Here is a 20,071-nt window from a genome sequence, read left to right as displayed (position 1 = left end):
AGCTACCGGAGCGCGCCCGGACGGCCGGGCTGGGCGGGCAGTCTCCTTGGCGGCCGGGAGGCGGCGGCGCGGCCGCAACTGCTGCTGCTGCTCCTGGTGCTTCTGAACTGCCTGGGCCGTGGTGCAGCGGCGGAGGACGCAGAAGTCAACGCCGAGGTAAGGACCCCGGCCAGGCTCCTCTGCAGCGGGCTGGGGGCTTGGGGGCTTGGGAGTAGGGAGCCACGCCTGCAGCCTGGGGCCAGGGGTGGAGGGCGCGAAGACTAGCCCCAGTCCCGGAGATGGGAGGCTGGGAAGAATGGGGCCCGGCAAACTGCCTCTCCCCAGCTCACCCTCTGCGGCGCACCTCATCCCAAACCCTGGGGGGCGTGGGGCTTGCGCCCACTTGGCCCCTATCCCGGGCACGGATCCGCCCCAGCCCACGTCCCAGGAGTCGCTTCTGCTGCCCCCAGCCCTCGCTCTCCTCCTCTCCTCTCTCCGGGTGGCCGATTCCTCGAGAGCCCTGCGGGCGCGCAGTGACGTTCTCTGCAAGTGGGGAGGGGGCTGCCTTGGGGTGGGGGGTGACCACGGGCGGAGCAGGCAGCGCACCCGCCTCGGTAGCCCTTGGTGTGGGTGACAGCTAGCCGTGCGCGCAGCGGGCCGGGATGGAGGGAAGGGGTGCGAACCTCCGAAACAGCAGTCTCGGGTTGCGGGGGCGCTCTGGCGACTTTCTTGGGCTCTTGCGCGGAAGCCTCCCATGACCAGGTGGGTCCAAGAGAGACCCTGTCTCCCCTAGGGCTTCCTCCACTAGTACCCCGACGCCAGTGCCTGGGTCGGAGAGGGTGGACTCTGCACATGTTTTTACCAGGAGCCCGCCTGACGTCCCTACGGAGCCCCGTCTCGGGATCGGTCCGGCAGGTGACCAGGCGCGGCCTCCAGACGTAGAGCGGGGTCCAACCTTCGTCACCCCCACAGTCCCCCACGCGGGCTCCGTTGGGTCGCCCAGCGCCGTCCTCCCGAGCATGGACAGTGAGGGCACCGGCTCCGTTGCCCCAGCAAAAGCGGGGTCCGTTCTGCTCCGACTTCTAAGACCCTACTCCAAGCCCGGGACTAAGAGAGGGATGGATTGGACAGGAGTGAGAGGGTGGGAGGAGAGACCCGCCTCTGTGGCAGCTCCTGTAGGCTGGGGCCTCGGTGCCCTTGGGCCGGCGTGTAGCCTCTGGCAGCCGGAGCTGAGTGCCTTCTATTTGCAGCTGAGCCGGCCGCTGCTCCCTCCCAGCCTCCCCACGGCTTCCCCACCTCCCCCAGCAGCCTGGGAGATTTTTCCATGGAAGCCTGCCCTTCCCCGCCCTACTTTAATAAAAGCATGGAGGAAGGGCAGGGAATTCCTCCTGGCTCAAGTTACACCTCCCAGCCAGTTCCCCACCTGCTCTGCCCTCCCTCCCTGGCCCGGCCAGGCAAACCTTTGGGGAGCCAGGCCTTGGCAGGAGGTGGAGTGGCAGCCCAGACCGTGCCCAGTCCAGCTGCCCCTCATTTTTCTCAAGCGGGCAGGCAGGGGCTTATAGGGAGGTTCTGCTGGTGCGGACCCCCATCCAGGAACTGGGTGGAGAGTGTTTATTGGGCCCACCTCCTATTCTATGGAGTGGAGGACCAAAGGATTACAAGTCATAGACCCACCCTTGAGGAGTTTACAGTCTATTTAAGAGTGGCATCTCTGCGGGGCACCTTGGTGGCTCAGTTGGTTAAGCTTCTGACTACTGCCCAGGTCATGATCTGAAGGTTCCTGAGTTCGAGCCCCATGTAGGGCTCTGTGCTGACAGCTCAGAAGCTGGAGCCTGCTTCAGATTCTGTGTTTCTCTCTGCCCCTCCCCTGCTCGCATTCCCCCCCCCCCCCCCCCCGCTCATTCTCAAATAAATAAAACATTAAAAAGAAGTTAGAGATGCCATTCCTCCAGGAAGCAGTTATGGATCAAGCTGGAATTTGGTGGCCATGTCTGTGAATTGGCATCCTGGATGGCCAGGAGCTGGGGTGCTGGGAACTGTGGTTTAAGGGGCTTTTCTTTGCTTCTGCTCCTCCATCACCCCCTCCTGTCACAGCTGAGGGAGTACCCATAGCCCAGGGCCTGCACTGTCGACCTGAGTGCCCACAGACCATGACCCTAAGACTGTGGTGACACTGGCTAGAGGTGACTGGCCTGCAGCCCCTCTCCTGGGGGAAAACTTGGGTCAGGTCATTGCTGGAAGAGACTCTGGAGGGCGGAAGGACCCTCGCTGTCAGAAAGCCAAAGTAGACGGAAGGCTGGGGGCAGCTGGGCTATCCCAACAACTAGAGTTGCCTTTGGGGTATAGGGTGCTCTTTGGAGTCTGTTAAGCCTGTCCAGATCTGGGCCCAAAAAGTCAAATGACTTCAGCAATCAGCCCATTTTCCAGGAGGCCATGGGAGAACTGTCCCCAGGCCCATGCTGTCTGAGCACCAGCATTGGAGACTCCTGGGCCTGGCCCACACCCTGCGTACAGGGCCTCCCTCCCTTGAAGAAGGCTCTTGATCCTCACCCCAGAACCCTCATAGCTCCAGACTTCAGGTCGGGTCATGGCTGGGACCTTTCTTTGAACAGCCTGGCAACTGAGTCAAGGCTAGCCCCTCTCCCCTCCCCTCCCTCTCGCAGGACAGCAACCACAGGAGTTTCACCAGACTGAGGAATCAAGGAGCCTGGCATGTGCGAGGAGCTGGCTGCCACCTGCCACTTGCCAGGTCTCAGCCCAGAGAAGGCTGTCTTTCTTGGGGAGAGGGAGGGGACACCACTGATTTACTCCGCCCTGTCCCACTCTCTCCTTGGATGTCAAGTCTCGGGTTCCAGCCCAGAATGGCTGTGTAGACCCAGGCCCTGCCTGAGTAGGGTGCCAGCTGCGCTCCTGGACTCCCTCCCCCAAGAGTCCAGCCCCCACCTTTGGTTCTCGGTCCCACTGTTTCTGCCTGTGGCACCTAGCCTGCATAAGTGCCTTTGGTTTTCACCAAAGACTCTCTGGTTCCCCCCACTCCCCCACCCCTTTTAGGCACAACTTCAGACTCTCCGCCCCGCCCCATGAAAGTGACTCAGCCACCAGAGTTCACAGGTGTGGTGCACTGCCACTAAAACCTGGTCACGCCCAGGTACACAGACATTTTCCTTGCCCCTGGGTGATGGCTGAACAGATGAGCCAAAGGAGGGGTGCAGGTCGCCTTGAATTCTGATTTTGACCTTCAGGTCTGACTGGCAAGCCGAAGCCCCAGGCTCCCTGTGTTCCAATCTCTGCCCACCCTTCCGTGCTAGCCCCTGGGGGTCCCACTGGTGCTCTCTTTGCAATACCCTCTTAACTGTGGAGCAGAAACTGCAGAGGTCCCCCATGCCCCCCTCAAGGAAAGGGGTTCATGTGAAGGCCTTGTCATGAGGGAACTTGCAAAGCTGAATCTTTTCTCCTCCCTCCCATCTCTGCTTTTCAGTCTCTTTGACTACTAACAGACCACTCCTCTCCATACTCTGCTTCAAAACCCAAAGAGAACTGGGCTGATGGTGAGCCAGGGACCTGGCATCCGACTGGGCCATGCCCTTGACACCCAGCCCTTTTGTCAGGTCCTCCATGCTTGGGCTGCCCCAGGGTCCAGCCAGTCAGCTGCCTCCATGCAGAGAACAGCCTGGCGCATGCTTGTCTGAGCAGTGTGTCTGCCTGGCCTGGGCCCTCTGAGCCCTGGACAAGAAGGCCTTCCTTTGCCCCACCCAAGTAGCAGAAGGAACAACACAGAAACAGCCAGCTCCCCCAAGAACCGCAGCACTCACCGCCTGTATTCTCTGATGCCATCTCAGAAGGGCTACAGTGCCAGGCATGGAAAATTCCCTCCCTGCCAGGTTCTTGGTTCTGGCCCCTTCTGTCCTGGGGCCACATGCTCCCTGTCCTCATCACCTCTGCCCGAAGCCAGTAGTAGTGGCTGCTGTGGGTCACCACTGATTACAGTTGGTGCTCTAGACTGAATGATCGCATACCCCTCCCCCATTCATTATGTTGAAACCTGACTCCCAAGGCGATGATGTTAGGCGGTGGGACTCTGAGATGATTAGGTCTTGAGGATGGAGCCCTCATGAATGAGATTGGTGCCCGAGAAAGTTCCCTTGTGAGGACACAGCAAGCCGTCAGCAGTCTGCAACCCTGAAGAGAGCCCTCCCGGAACCCACCGGGGCTGCCCCCCCTAATCTTAGACGGCCAGCCTCCAGAACTGTGCAAAATAAATGTAGTTGGCTTTCCAGCTTTTGGCATTTTTGTTACAGCAGTCTGGATAGACTAAGACATTTGGCATCTTCCATATCAACCCAAGATTTATGTGGCTCAGTTGCTCACTGAGGCAGGGCCACGCCCTGTGGCCAGCTTCTGCTTCTGGACGTGGAGATGTGTTCTCTGAGTCAGCAGAAGGAGAGAGGGGTCAGGGGCTGTCTGCTTGGATCCTGTCCACCACAAAGGGTCCTGGGAGGACTCCACAGGTCAACGTGAGGACCTGGGGCCCCGAAGGTGGCTTCATGAACACTTATGTGAGCCTGCAGCACACATAGCTGCCTTCTAGCTGGATGAGCCTCCCTGAGTCAGGGCTCAGATGAGGCCATTCCCCAGAAGGACACTGGTTCCGGGGATGCCTGGAGAACAGTGGCTGCGCACCAGGCCCTTTGGGGGAGGTAGTACAGATTTTGCACCCCCAAGCAAGAACAGCATAGGTATGCAAGCTGGGCTGGGATCAGAGAGACCAAAAAGGATGACTCTTACCAGATTCCACTTCCTTTGTGGGAACCGCAAGAAATGAGCAAGAAGACCCAACTTGATCTCTGATACCTGCACAGACAGATGAGGTACCAGCCGTTAGCTAGCCTTCAGAGATGCTTCTCATCCCACTGCTGTCTGATGGTCCAGCTGCCAGAGCTGGGAAGCCAGGGCGTGGGTCAGCTTTCCCCATGGGCCCTTAACCCCGGGAACTGCCTTGTCCTCCCAGAAGTGACTGCCACCAGGAGCAGTGAGAGCTCCACTTCACATTGGACATTTGTGAGCATGACACTGGGCGTAAACCAAGCGCTTGCAAAATGGTAGCCAAACACAGCAATGATGAGAAGCAAATGGCTTTTGCTGTTGGGAGAGTTACCAAACCTCTTTGAGCCTCAGTTTTTCTACAGACAAGAATATTAATAAGCATCTACTAGACAGAGTTGCTGGGGAGATTCAGTGCATTTGTGTGTAAAATGCTGAACGCTGTGCCCAGTGGTCCTCATATGAAGCCTAGTGAGGCTCAGGTGTCATTTTTTGAGCACCTTCAACCTACTTGGTTATATCTTAGGCATGGCCTGTGGGTGTTCTGTAAGCATTTTCACATTTAATCCTGCTACTAACTCTACAAGTGTAGGGAATATCATTACCCCACTTTATAGAAGAGGAAACTGAGACTAGGGGGTAGCAGAAGTTGCCCCAAATTCCTCAGCCTGGGGGTGGCAGAGCTGGGCTTTGAACCCAGTTGGTCTGGCCTGGGGCTGAGCTCCCAGCCCGCAGCGGGGGTTAAAGGCTGTGAGGTGCCATGCCATGGGGAACCCGCTGGACTGGAGCCAGGTAGGAAGGAGGATGTGGAGATGTGGCCAGACCTGCCATTAGCCCTCCCCTGCCCCGCCAATCCAGCCACCCCGGCTTTGCCCAGTGGGCAGTCCTATCTACAGCCCTATCTACACCGACAACATCTACAGGAGAGTTTCCAGGTGAGGCCCCAAGGCCTGGCTCCCTGCCAGCCCTGAAACCACTAGCAAACAGGGCTCTTTCACCCCACCCACTGGCCAAAGGACCCGTCTGGTTTTTCCTCCAGGTTAAGGATTGCAGGGGCAGGCTGGGAGGGGGCAAGGTGAAGAAGCACAGGAACTCAGGTGACCACCTCCTTCCTACTTGCCTGTCTGGATAGTCCCCCAGTTCCTACTCTCCCAGCCACCCGGAGCCCCTCCCCCAACTGCAGCTTTCACATTGTTGGGGAGGGGGTCAGCCTGAGCCCCAAATAGGCAAGTGTGTTCTTCTGGAACTGCTTAAGTATGGATCATACTACCTCAAAAGATAGAGGCTCCACCAAGGACGGGGGGGTCGGGGTGGGGGGGGCTGGCAGGTGTCATTGGGAGGCAGATTTCTGCTCAGCCTGAGGCGGGGCTTTCAACAGTCACTGATGCTCAAAGACAGAATGGGCTACCTTGGTGGCAGTGGGCATCCCATCTCTGCTGGGGTGCAGGCTAGATGAATCATGGGCCTTAGAGGCTTCCGGGAGGTAGCTGTACTTGATGGCCTTGAGGTCCCCTCCTGCTTAAGGCTGAGTGAGTCTAGGGCTTGATTGGGTTGCCTAGCCGACGAATGGGCTCCTAGCTGGGATCCCCAGAGAGTGGGCCCAATGGGCCCAGGGGGCACGTCTGTGTCTGTAGGATCTCCAGGACTCCAAATGTCTTTCAGCGCAGGCGCCATGCCCAAGGCTGGGAGTGTGGAGGGAGTGCCGAGCCAAGCAAGGCCTTGGCCTGCTCCCAAGAGCCCACAGCCCAGGATCCAGGGTAAGGGAAGCAGGCACGATGAGGACCTCACACCGTGGAAGGTCTGGGTCCGTTGCTGGCAGCCCTGACAAGATGCCTTTTGTGCCTGGCTGGTGACCCTGCCAGGGTCGGCCTGAACTACAGAGAGAGCCGTGGATGACAGGAGCAGAGCAGAGCCCAACAGAGATTGGCCATTATCGCACAGGGTCCGATAAGGCCGAGTGGGAGGGGCCCCAGCCATCTGAGTCCGGGGGAGGTGGCTGTGGTGGCAGCAAAGCCAGGGAGCTCACCCCGCCCCCCGCAGCAGCTTAATGCATAGTATCGATCTGCGGCTCCTTCACAGACGTACCCTCCCTGCAGGCCTGCCTTGGCATGGTGTCAGCAATCCTGGGGGCAGCCCTGCTGACATGGCCCAGCCAGAGATGGGGGGTGTGGGGAGGACTAGGTGCCTTGGCTGAGAGGAGCTGGTATTACCTCACAGGCAGGTGGCCGGTAGCACTGCTTATGGACCCCAGTTCTAGCCAGACCAGCTGTGTGGCCCTGTATGGGCCACTTCCCATCTCTGAACCTCACTGTCTGTATAATGGGGATGGGGTACTTGTGAGCATTGAATGGGATGAGGAGTAGGCTGCCCGGCCCACGGGAGGTTCTCCCCCTTTGGGTACTGCCTCACCTAGGAGTCAGGGGCCAGACCCCAGGAATCTACCCCCTCCGTCTCCTGATGGCCCCACGTTTCCACACCTGGGGCTAGACACGCACCTGAAGCATCTATACATACTCATGGGATGGGGTCTGGAGCTCTCTTCAGAGCCTTCCCTGCGGCTCATGGAGAGCAGCTGGACAGCGGCTTTTATGGAGGAGCTCTGCCTACTTTGCTGCTTCCCGACCCCATTTGAGCCTTAGTTTCCCCAGCTGAGAAACAAAGTTTCACCTGCTTGCCTCACTTCACCTGTGAGAATCTAGGTACCAAGGAAGGAAAGGAGTCAGCCTGTGTAAAAAACAGTCTTTACAGTCTCCTGTAGGGGCGACAGGGGCTTGACCACAGCCTCTTCCCAACTTTGAGAGGCTGGTCATGAGCCTGGGAGTCGCTATCCACTCTTGGCCTGTGGCCTGCCAAGCAAGCTGGGCCTTCAGGGGCACCAGCAGCCCCTGTCCTCCACCTGTGCACCCCCGTCCCAGGCCCTCTTCTCTGTGCGTCCTCACCTCCTGGACTTGTCACAAGGAGTCCAGCAGTAGGAGCAGGGTGAAGAGAAACCTCCTCCCAGACACAGGGCGGAGGAGAAGCCCACAGCCCTCCGGGGGGTGGGGGGGGGGGCGCGTGTAGACTGCTTGGCCCTTGGCAGTCAGCCCCGAGCACAAGTTTGCCAGTCAGGCAGGCTCCAGCAGCTTCTTCGCTTCTTCGCCTTGTCATCTGGGGCTCGGCTGCTCTGGGCCCAGGCCACAGATCTGCTCAGCCTCCCTCACCGGCCATTGGTTCTCAGCCTGGCTGGGGCCAAGGGCATTGAGGGTTCAAGGTGTGGCCGATACTGAGATGGGAGCTCTTGGCTTCCCTAAGACTCAGAGGGTGCTTGTCTGTGTGAAGGAGCGTCCACAGGCCTAAGCTGTCATCCCCTGAGCTGCCTCCAGGATGGAAGGGCCCCCCAGCCCCTTGGGCTCCTCTAAGCTCTGGAGCTATTCACTGCAGACAGGCCCAGCCGCCCTCCCTCTCCCTCTCCAGGTCCCCAGCCTGAGCCTCCCCTGCCTGCCCTCCCACTGTCACTCTGCAGACACTGCTAATCAGCCCCTTGGTGGCCTGTGATTGCACTCCAGTGAGATATTTTTACCTTATGCAAATAGGTGATGTAGAGGCGCCCTCATCTGTCAGCAGACAGCTCCACTCCCCAACCCCCCACCTCCTCGTGCTGCTAGAGCTGGGCTAGCGCCCTGGCCTTGCCTTCCAGGTCCCTCCATGCCTCCTTAGGGAAACTGTCCATTAGGGTGGTGGACCTCCCGCCCTGCCCCTCACATGCACACAGGGCTCTGGCAGAGGTTCCTTGTGCTGGGGAAGAACAGGGAGGGTGCTCACAGCATGGCCAGTGACCAGTGGAGCTGAGGGAAGGAGCCCTGGGCCAGAGGGGTGAGTGAAGAGGGCTGGGGGGTAGGCTACCTCCTTGCCCTCACCTGAGGCTGCCCACCACTTAGGCCCCGTTGGAGCCTGGACCCTCCAACTCCTTGGTGGAGGCAGAGGCTGCTGCTCCACAGACAACCAGACAGGTCTCTGTCATTAATAATACATTTACTGAGCACTTTCCCTACCGGCACGCTGCCAAGCAGTAGTGTGGACTCCCAGCTTAACCCTCACAGGAGATGAGGCAGGGCCCAGCACAGCACCCCCTGTCACTGACCACGGACTGAAGCCCGGGAGGCACGTGGCCACACCTCAGAAGTGGCGGGGCCACAATTTGTCCCCCTATCTGCCACCAGAGCAGACGGTTGTTTGCCCACCTTGGTGTTTCTGCCTTCTAGTTCTGTGGCGGTTACCCAGGCCCTCGGAGGCCGGAAGCTGGGGCCGGGCGTCTGTCCCCCACCCTCGTTGACTCACAGCCATTCCCTCCAGCGGCAGCCTGGGCACTGCAGAGCTGGCTGTGTGGGCAGCCCAGCTGTGCCGGGGGCAGGTGGGGGGCACAGAGGAGCGAGTGCTTGAGGAGCTGGGTGTGACATGGGTGGCAAGCAGATGAGGGCGTGGCCCTGGCGAGCTGGTCTGTGGCTGTTGGTCCACAGCAACCACCATATCTGGCCATCATCCTGCCTTATGGGGCTTTGATGTGCAGTCTTGACCTTCCCAAGCCTCTCAGAGAGCAGGCCTCAGGTGCTCTCACTTGGGAGGGGCAGGCCCCAGAGGACCCAGGGTGGGGGGCCAGGAAAGAGGTGCAAAGGACACTTCCGTGTGGCCAAGGCCCATGCAGTCTCTGGCCTCCGTGCTCACCAACCTCCCATGGCAGTCACTATGCTCTCGTAGACAGGGTGAAGTCTTACCCCAGTTCAACTTGGCTCCTCGGGATCCCATCCTCCAGCCGCGGCTGTGATGGTTCTCTGCTCACCGACTTGCAGGTGTGGATCCTTCCCTCTCCGGGCACACTGGGTCTCCCCAGGGAGCCTGTGAACCCCTGGAGGTCAGCACCCCTCTCCCGTGGTCCTCCACAGCCCCCAGCTGGCATGGTACCTGGCACAGAGAGGGAAGTCAGAAAGACTGGCAGGGAGGGTGGATGGATGGACAGACAGACAGATGGAGGAGAAGACAAGACTTGCCCAACAAACTCTGGAAGGGGATGGGCACCCCCACTGTGTGCCAGCTGCTTTTTCCAGGGCTCTCTCAAATGTCATGACCCCAGTAACCCCATTGTCCCCTGAAAAAAGTCAGGCCCAGAGAACCAAGCATTTGTGGCAAAGCAGGGACTGGACTTTAGGCCTCTTGGCCCACTCTACTGGGCCTGGGTGGGCTGCCGGAATCCATCTGCTATGCTTCTAGGAGGCTTAGGATCTGTTGGGGAGTAGCATCAATGGGCTGGTTTTCCTACTTGGTGAGGCCTTAAGAGATTCCAAACCCCTAACCCCAGTGGTCTGTCAGAAGTAGAGGGCCCACCCTGGAGTGGCCCGCCAAGGACAGCTACTGTGGACTGCCCTCATGGACAAGCAATAAACACCTAAGGGAGATACATAAGGTGTCAAATGGTCACAAGTACAGGGAAGGAGAAGGGAGGCCGGGTATACCAAATGGGGATCTTCTTTTAACATTGTGTTGTCAGAGAACACCCCTCCAGTAAGGTGAGGGTGAAGTACAGACTGGAGGAAATGGGGATGTGAGCCATACAGAGAACTTGGGCAGCAGGAACACCAAGTTCAAAGGCCCTGAGGCAGGAGCATGGCTGCCTGTGGGGGTGAGAGGAATGAGGTCTAAGAGCCGAGGCAGGGGCAGGTAGTGAGGGGCCTAGCAGCTCCTGTAAGGATTGGCTTTTTACTCTGAGCTGGGAAGTTTTGGGAGGATTCTAAGCAGAAGCAGAAGATTGACCAGATCTGACTTGTAAAGGCCTTTTGTTCTGGCTCCTTGTGTGAGAACAGACCGTAGGAGGTGGAAGCAGAGAGAGCGGCACAGAAGCTCACACGGTCACTGTCGCAGGAGGCCGTGGCGGCTCGACAGGGCAATGGCGCAGGTGGTGGGCCGTGGGCTGATGCAGGCCGTGCGCATTTGGAGGTAGCAGTGCTAGACATGCGGACTGACCTGTGGCCTCTCCTCCGCAGAACTGGCTGAGGCTCTATGGCTACCTGCCGCAGCCCAGCCGCCACATGTCCACCATGCGCTCCGCCCAGATCCTGGCATCAGCCCTTGCCGAGATGCAGCGCTTCTATGGGATCCCCGTCACAGGCGTGCTTGACGAAGAAACCAAGGCGTGAGTCCCTCCGTGGGGCCCTTCCCAGACCCCACTGGCACCAGCCCTCCTCCTGGCTTGTGCAGGTGGAGTTTCCAGAACAGAGTGACCTAGATAAAAGATGGCCAATAGTCTGGTCTTCCATGCTAGTTCAGACTGGTTGGGAGCAGCTGCCTGACACCTCATGTCAAGAAAGCTCCCGAGGTGCATCTGGCTGGGCAGCAAGAAGCATGGGATTGATTTGTGATGTCTGCCACAGGCTCAGGAATGGGGAGGATGAGCAGCATGTGCCCTGGATGGGACACCCTCATGAGGCCTCAGCTCTGCTCTGAATCTGACAGGGTGATGGGACCCAAAGCCACGTCCTTGAGCTTACACTGAGCATAACATAGCAAGGACAGAGGGCCGCAGGGGTAACTCTCCCATTGCTGGGTGGTACTCCACAAAGGTGAACCCCTGTTGGGCACTCAGTCTTCCAGTCTGGGGCCAGGTGCCTGTTTTCTGATGAGATTAAAGCGCAGAGTGTCTCCCATGCCCACCACCCCCATACGAAGGGCAGCTGGAGGCCCAAGGCAAAAGGGTGTGTGGAGGAGGGGCTCTGGGCTTACCCCTCCATGCCCATGACCCAGGTGGATGAAGCGACCCCGCTGTGGGGTGCCCGACCAGTTTGGGGTGCACGTGAAAGCTAATCTGCGGCGACGGCGGAAACGTTACGCCCTGACCGGGAGAAAGTGGAATAACCACCACCTGACCTTCAGGTAGGGACCTCGGGTGTCTGCTGTCCAGGTAGCCTCCCTCCCATGGCATCGCCCACAGACCGCTCATTCCTGCCCCCCACCCCCAGGCTGAGGCCTGAGGCTTCCCAGTGGGCTTGTCTGGAAGGCTTCCTTTCCCAGAAGCCCACCCCAGGGTGTCCAGCATAGACAGTCCGACCCTGCTCCCACGCCGACAAGATCAGCCATACACCCTGGGCAGTCTTCCCCCTCCCGGCCCCCTGTGAAGGTCAGGACCCTTGGAGCTGTTTCCGCTCTATACTCCTTCCCTCCCCCCTCCCCACCCACCAGCAGCCCCGGGGCTGGCCTCGCAGCTGAGTTCCTATACCAGTACAAACTGGGGGCCTCACAGTACCAGTACGAGGCACAAGGCTTCCGGCATCCTAGGAGTGGTGGGGGAGGGGCACGGCGCTGGAATCCAGGCATCTGTCACGTGGGCAGGCAGCAAGTCCCCTGCAAAACCCCTGGTTCAGGCACCTTCCTCCTCTCTGCTAAGTCCTTTGGCAAGAAAGCCTCCTGAGCCCTGAGCCATGTGGCAGTCCCCAAGGGCTCCCCTTCCTGTTTTAGTCCAGCCACGGCCCCACCCGCATCTCTATCTCCTGAGCAAGAGTGGCTCCTGCCACCACTTAGACCCCAGGCCTCCAGAGTGAATGCACGGCCCCACCAGCTTTTGAGGGAGGAGATCTGTCCAGCACACAGAAGCTGAATCTGATTTATCTGGGTAATAACAGGCCTCCTCATGCTTTTGTCACGTGCAGACTCAGGGCCCATGTTCCGCATGTTCATTTATTCTTCACAGGGCCCTCAAGATGACTCTCCTTTTCCCCATTTTACAGATGAAAAAACTCAAATTCAGAAACACTTAAGTCACTTGCCCAAGGTCACATCGATTATGTCAGAGCCCGGCCTTGAACTCAGGACAGCCTGACCCTGCAATAATCAGAATCACTTGGCCTGTGGCTCCTAGACCTCAGCCATTTGTACCCAACTGTCTAGCTCTTCCTCTCAGCTTCATAGCACTTGCACTTTTATTAGTGGTTTTCTTTTTTAAGTGAATTGGAGACAGTGCCTTATTTAGCCATATCCTGATGCACTCCTGGGTTTGGCCTGTTAGTTCTCTTCTTCACCTTCACATCAGAGTGAACTAGTGGTTGATATTGATGGGCACTGTCCACGAACCAGCTCAGGTCTTATGCATGTGACTTGTGACCATGTGTCCTCCCATCCACCGGGTGGGTGCTAGCAGTGGACAGTGGACCCCAGTGGGTCCCGGGTTCACTCCCTTTCTCCCTGCCACCTGCAGCATCCAGAACTACACAGAGAAGCTGGGGTGGTACCACTCGCTGGAGGCAGTGCGGAGGGCCTTCCGCGTGTGGGAGCAGGCCACGCCCCTGGTCTTCCAGGAGGTGCCCTATGAAGACATCCGGCTGCGGAGGCAGAAGGAGGCTGACATCATGGTACTCTTTGCCTCTGGCTTCCATGGCGACAGCTCACCGTTTGATGGCACAGGGGGCTTTCTGGCCCACGCCTATTTCCCTGGCCCAGGTTTGGGTGGGGATACCCATTTCGATGCAGATGAGCCGTGGACTTTCTCCAGCACCGACCTGCATGGTGAGAATGTCTGGCCAGGGCAGGCCGGGGGGTGGAGGGAGGTGGGGGCAGAGCGGGTGCTGGGCATTACCCTCTGGCCAGGTTCAGCAGTGACAAGGTTGGCACGGGGGAGCTTCATCCTGTGCAGTTCTCCAGAGCACTGACCCTCAGTGTCTCAGTGTGTTGTCCCATGATCTCCAAGGGGTGGTAAGGAAAGGGAGGGACCATTGTACCCACTTTTCAGATGGGGAAGTTTAAGGCCTAGCAGTCAGAGCAGCTCAGCCTCTTCTGAGAGTGGCCTCTGATGGTCTCAGCCCACAGGGCCTGGGTCAGGCCACAGCTGACTGTGCCACCCGCCTCTTCTGCAGGGAACAACCTCTTCCTGGTGGCCGTGCATGAGCTGGGCCACGCGCTGGGGCTGGAGCACTCCAGCAACCCCAGTGCCATCATGGCGCCGTTCTACCAGTGGATGGACACTGACAACTTCCAGCTGCCCGAGGACGACCTCCGGGGCATCCAGCAGCTCTACGGTGAGCAGGCTCTGCACCCCGGCTCTCAACTCCCTGCACTACGAGGCGTAGGCGCCACTGCCCTCCCTGTTGTGTAGATGAGGAAACAGGCTCAGAGAGGATTAGTGACTTGTCCACCTCACTCAGCGAGTGAGTGCTGGCGCTGGAGTCACACGCAGAGCTGGCTGACCCCAGAACCCTCATGCTGGCTCCAGGCTGGGGTCTGCAAAGCCCCTCACTGACCCCTCTTTCCTCCTCAGTGTCAGTGATACTCTTATTAGACGGAGATGCCCTGGGGTCCCAGGCCTCGTTCCTCCTCCTCTCGCTCCCAACCAAAGCCTGTCCCAGGCTGGCCAGCGAGTTGTCATTGGCTTTCACTTCCCAGTGGCTTGGAGGCAGGCGGCACCTCCTCAGCCCGGGCCCCACCCGAGAAGGCCTCCAATGAGGGCTCCTGAGGACCGGTTCTGTGGGCCCGGGCTTGCACTCAGTGCCACAGTGAGCCCCTCGTTAGGGCTGGTGGTGCCTGCCTTGCTGGGGACAAGGCCGTGCCCAACCTGGCTGCCTCACTCTCTCCCCAGCAACCTGGTAAGAAGACGGGCCCTTGGCGGAAGTCAGAGCTATGTTCTTTGTGCTGAGGGGAATGTCCCCAAGGAGAAGTGGGAGGAAGGGGCAGCCTCAGGGGCACAGTGACCCATGTCCAGTGTGGGGACATAGGAGAGGGCTGTATGGAGGAGGATGGAGGTCTTCCTGAGGGTGATGGCAGGTGTGGGGGATGGGTTGGCCATGGACAGATGGGGGCGGCGGGGGGCCCTGTCACCTGGGCAGGCCCCACCGCCGAGACACATGTCTCTCCGGGCTAGGTGTCCCAGGGTCCCCTGGTTCTGAACAGAAGCCAGCTTCTTACTTCCCATTCCCCCCACCCTGCTCTGCAGGCACCCCGGATGGTCAGCCACAGCCCACCAGGCCTCTCCCCACTGTGACTCCCCGGCGACCAGGCCGGCCAGACCATCGGCCTCCCAGACCCCCTCAGCCACCGCCCCCCGGCGGGAAGCCAGAGCGGCCCCCAAAACCAGGCCCCCCAGCACAGCCCCGAGCCACGGAACGGCCTGACCAGTATGGCCCTAACATCTGCGACGGGGACTTTGACACAGTAGCCATGCTGCGAGGGGAGATGTTCGTGTTCAAGGTCTGGCCCCTGCCCATGTCTCCCCTAGCCCCTTGGCCCAGTCTTAGAGCAGGAGAGCATCCCACCCCTGGATCCGTGCCCCACCTGGCTGCCCAAGCACCGCCACACCTCCCTCACTCAGCAGCCCCTGGGGAGCCCTCAGATTGTAGACAAGAAGAAACCAGCCCAGGGGACACGGGACTTGGTCAGAGTTACACTGCAAGTACAGGGGTCCACACCCCACCCAGAGCTCACTTACTGGTGCTACCCTGGCTTTCCGAGCTGGCCCTGTGGATCCTCCTGATCTGGGAAGGGGCGGCTGGAGGAGGGTCCCCCCCATAGTGTGAGGGAGCAAGCTTGCCATCAGACTCACAACCATGCCCCCGCCCCCCAGGGCCGCTGGTTCTGGCGGGTCCGGCACAACCGCGTCCTGGACAACTATCCCATGCCCATTGGGCACTTCTGGCGTGGTCTGCCCAGTGACATCAGTGCCGCCTACGAGCGCCAAGATGGACGTTTTGTCTTTTTTAAAGGTACACTGGGGTGGGCAGGAGGGCTGGGCAGCCTTCCTTCCCTGACCTCTGGCCTGGCCTCTGCCCCAGCGGGCCTTGGGGAGGAGGAGAGCAAAGGGCTACACTGCCTGTCCATGCTGGGGGGAGACGAGTCCAGGCAGGGGTGGGGCGGGGGAGACAGAAACCTGGAGTCGGGAACCTGGGCCCCTGGGGGCCAGCAGCTGCTCTGACTGGAGCTGAGCATCCATTTTCTGCAGCCCAGGGGCTCTGCATGTGACTCCTTCCTGTGTCTTGTGCCTCCTGCAGCCCCTCCTCATAAGACAAGAGCCCCCCAACCCACCTGGGCAGGACTTCTGTGGTCTCTCTGCAGGGACAATGGAGCTGCCTGCCACTGGCCCTCCCTCTGGGGCCTGCCTCCCTGGGGAGGACCTCAAGGGCGGCACCCCTTCCCCCGGTGGAACAGCTGTGTCCCTAGCCCCGCTGACCTGAGCCCACACTTAAACAGAGGCCAGGCAGGGCTCCCCCTCTGCCCTCTCTCTGTACAAAACCGTGTATGGGGGGTAGGATGGATGTTCACATGGGAATGCAGGCCATTTATAGTGTGACCGTGTGGTGTGGGTACAGGTGTGAGTGAATGACTTGTATGTGTGTAAATGAGTTATGTTGCAGGTGCTCATGAGTACTGAGTGTGTGTGATGTGCAAGTGAGTTTTATCCGTGTGTGTAGAGTCACTGCCTGTCCTGTGTACAAGGATGTAAGTGTGATTGTGTGTGTGTGTGTGTGTGTGTGTGTGTGTGTGTATGGTAAGTGTGGCTATGGATGTGTGTGGATGTGTAAGCCCTGGATAGCACTCCCCGTGTCCCCTACTCACACGCCCCTCCAAACCAGGCCTGTCCTCACCCACCGCCCCTCCTCCTGCAGGTGACCGCTACTGGCTCTTCCGAGAAGCCAACCTGGAGCCTGGCTACCCACAGCCGCTGACCAGCTATGGCCTGGGCATCCCCTACGACCGCATTGACACGGCCATCTGGTGGGAACCCACAGGTCACACCTTCTTCTTCCAAGAGGACAGGTGAGCACCCCCTTCCTCAAAAGGAGGAGGACCCAGCCAACCTCCCCCCAACCTGGAGGGAGCCCACAGCCGGTACTTCTGGTCACAGGTACTGGCGCTTCAATGAAGACACGCAGCGTGGAGACCCCGGCTACCCTAAGCCCATCAGTGTGTGGCAAGGGATCCCTACCTCCCCTAAAGGGGCCTTCCTGAGCAGCGATGCAGGTACTGGGCCAACTCCCTGTGGCCTGCCCAGCCCCCCGCCGTCCCCTCTTCCACACATGGGCTGGGGCCAGAACATGACTCTCCTGGTCCTTCCTGCACCATCTCCATACCCTTTTTACAGACGGTCACACTAAACCAGAGAGCTTGAGGAAAGGGCCCCAGACGTCACAGCAAGAAAGTTGGGGGGAATCAAGAGTTCAACCCAGGTCTGCCTGTGTCCAGAGGGGGCAGGGGGCACTCACAACTACTCTTCAGGGCGACCCACAGGGAGCTGGAAGCCTGAGGGGGCTTAACTTGGCTCAGAGCAGTGGGGGGCAAGAGTCCTATCAGGGTACCTACCTACCTGCCTGGAAAGGAAGCTTGACCTCTGTCATAGAACTGCACTCGCTGTGGCTTTTATTTCTCCAGCAGGGTCTCTGGAAAATTTAAGAAAAACCATTAGTCTTGGTTCTCAGGCTCCAAGTTCTTAGGCTCAAGGGAGACCCCACTGGCTTTGTTAGTGTTTAGGCAGGTCACATGGCATCTGTGTGTGCTGGCATCACTAAGCAACTATTCCGATACTCTGATCTCATTGTGATCAGCAGAGTATAGACTCAATCATAGTTCAGACTCGGCCCTTCCTGGGGCTGATGGGGCATGGGCAAAGCGCCCAAGGCCACAGAGCTCATCCAAGGCAATGTTAGGCTCTGCTCCAGGTCTGCTGCAGGCTGGCTATGTGGCCTTGAGCAAGACACTGGCCTCTCTGGTGTGGGGTGGAGTCAGGCCTGGGACAAGGTAGCAAGGCCCCCTGACCTTAGCCCTTTATGTGGCAGGCTGGGAGACCCTTCCTGAGGCTGCCCCAGCCATGAAGCACAGGAGGCAGAGTCAGGCCCTGTCCCCAAACAGTGCCCCTCTCTGAGCTAGGTCTGGCTCCTGTAAATTGAGGGAGCAGATTTGAAAATGCTCAGGCAAGCAATGAGAAGGAAGGTGTTTTTTTAATTTATTTTGAGAGAGACAGAGAAAGCATGCAAGCCGGGCAGAGAGACGGGGTTGGGGTCAGGGGACAGGATCCCAAGCAGCCTCTGTGCTGACAACAGAGAGCCACTGGTGGGGCTCCAACTCACCAACTGTGAGATCAGGACCTGAGCAGAAGTCAGACGCTTAACCAACTGAGCCACCCAGGCGCTCCCAGCGTGGGTGTTTTCAAGCTGGGGCACCTTCAGCATGACCTGGTCTTCTTTGAGGGTCACCAGCCTGCCGGCGGGGCACCGCCTGACACCACTCGTCCCTGCTTACCCCCGCAGCCTACACCTACTTCTACAAGGGCACCAAGTACTGGAAGTTTGACAACGAGCGCCTGCGAATGGAGCCAGGCTATCCCAAATCCATCCTGCGGGACTTCATGGGCTGCCAAGAGCACGTGGACAGCCGATGGCCCGATGTGGCCCGTCCGCCCTTCAACCCCGATGGGGGTGCAGAGCCCGGGGTGGGCGGTGACAGCGAGGAGGGCCATGTGGGCCGAGGCGCCGGCGCGGGTAACGGAGAGGGGGACTTTGGGGAAGGGACAGATAAGGACGGGGGCAGCCGAGTGGTGGTGCAGATGGAGGAGGTCACGCGGACAGTGAACATGGTGATGGTGCTGGTGCCACCGCTGCTGCTGCTCCTCTGCATCCTGGGCCTCACCTACGCACTGGTGCAGATGCAGCGCAAGGGCGCCCCGCGCATGCTCCTCTACTGCAAGCGCTCCCTGCAGGAGTGGGTGTGACCGCTCCCTGCAGGAGTGGGTGTGACCCGCTGCACCGGCCACCCGCGCCTCATGGTGCTAACGGGCCGGGGCTGGCGGTGCCTGTGGTTCTGAGACGGCTCCTGGGGGCACCGGCGCGAGCCTCCCATGGCTCCCTCAGCCCCAGGATGGGGGTCCCTCCAGGACCCTCCAACATCCCTGCCAGCCCCACCCCATTGTTTATTTATGTCCAGGGTTTTCTTTTTCTTTCTTTCTTTTTTGCACACTAATTATTTGTTTCTACTTTCCCCAACTAGGAGCAGCAGTCTGTCAGGGCAGGGGATAGAGTTTTCTAAATGTAGCTCTGCTCTTGACAGGGGGTTACCTCCCTGTGCCGCCCCCACCCCCCCTTACTCTGCCTCGGCCACAGCCGGGAGCTGAGGATCCGAAGGCCCAGTTGGAAAGTAGCTGAAGGGTTTCCGAGGGGCCCTCCTCAACCTGAGCGGGCTCTGGAGACTGGGGGTGGGGGGTTGGAGGTGCTGACTAGTCTCTACCCACCTGAATCTCTGCCTTAGGAAGAGCTTACTCCCAGGGGCAGCCCCAGGCCACAGGGGACAGAAGAGTGAGGTGGCCTGCTGGCCATGAGTCCTGTTGAGTTTTGGCTCCTTCCCAGCCCACTTCTCTCAACCCCTGTAACCCAGGCTTCTCGTGTCTAAGACGCCCACCCTGCCCTGGCCAGCCAAGGGGCCCGCAGTCCCCAGCTCCCACATACCACTTGAGCCAACACCTCCTGGCCTGCCTTACCAAGGACCAAAGGGGGTCTGCCAAGGCCCCCCCACCCAGGAGCCTCGCCTCCCCCCCCTGCCCCCACAAGACTGGGCTTCCAGCCCCCATCCACTCCTCTCTGAACTGTGACCCACTTGGGCTCCTTCCCTGGGCCTCCTCCCACCCACCTCACCCACAGCACTGTCCTCCCAGATCTCAGAATCCCATTGGCCTCAGGTGCCAGCTGCCAGGGTCCCAACTGCCCCAGGGAGATAGGGAGACTGATGGGTGCCTGCAGCCCCCATGCACCAAGCTCGGGGGTTCCTCTCCTCCACTCTCTGTCACCCAGGGCACTGGGAGGTGGGGGGGGAACACCGAGAAGAGGAACCAGCAGCTCATCCCCCTCATGCAGACTGGGATGTGGCTGTGGAACCCCCAGAGGAGCTCATTGTGGCCTTGGAGACTCCCCTTCTCCTTGGCTCAGCCCTAAGGGCAGAGACACTTCCTCCTTCTTTTCCTTCCCAAAGCAAGCAGGCGGCAAAGCTGCTGTGGAAATGGTACTGTACAGCCGGCTCTGTCCCCTCTGCGTCCCCTCAGCCCAGGGCACATGGCTCTGTACCCAGATCCCGAGGCCCCTGGAGAGAGGGGCTTCTCACGAGCTGACCTGGATCACAGGTCCCCTCTCTATCTTCAGAACCGGAGAGCCAGCCAAGGGATGGGGGCTGGGGGGGTCAGTGTGCACCCTCATACATTTCTTTCTGTAAATAATCTGCACTGATTAAATTGTACAGCCGGCAAGCATGGCCTCCTTTGTGAGAGGCCCTGGGCTGGACCTTA

At 59.5% G+C, this 20,071-nt stretch overlaps 1 protein-coding gene across 1 annotated transcript in view; it reads left to right on the top strand.

Moving 5' to 3' along the window:
* Positions 1-20,032, top strand: part of MMP15 (matrix metallopeptidase 15) — a 21,649-nt gene extending 1,617 nt beyond the window's left edge. The window contains exons 2-11 of the mRNA XM_029924239.1: positions 3-156; positions 10,815-10,963; positions 11,572-11,700; positions 13,019-13,326; positions 13,674-13,835; positions 14,747-15,000; positions 15,374-15,512; positions 16,413-16,563; positions 16,652-16,767; positions 18,051-20,032. Coding sequence (XP_029780099.1) covers positions 3-156; positions 10,815-10,963; positions 11,572-11,700; positions 13,019-13,326; positions 13,674-13,835; positions 14,747-15,000; positions 15,374-15,512; positions 16,413-16,563; positions 16,652-16,767; positions 18,051-18,511 — 2,023 coding nt within the window. The 3' untranslated portion in view covers positions 18,512-20,032. The remainder of the gene's footprint in view (positions 1-2; positions 157-10,814; positions 10,964-11,571; positions 11,701-13,018; positions 13,327-13,673; positions 13,836-14,746; positions 15,001-15,373; positions 15,513-16,412; positions 16,564-16,651; positions 16,768-18,050) is intronic.
* Positions 20,033-20,071: the final 39 nt, after the last annotated feature.

Source organism: Suricata suricatta, chromosome 16 (assembly GCF_006229205.1).
Source record: "Suricata suricatta isolate VVHF042 chromosome 16, meerkat_22Aug2017_6uvM2_HiC, whole genome shotgun sequence".
Classification (NCBI taxonomy): domain Eukaryota; kingdom Metazoa; phylum Chordata; class Mammalia; order Carnivora; family Herpestidae; genus Suricata; species Suricata suricatta.
This window is presented reverse-complemented; position numbering and strand designations above follow the sequence as displayed.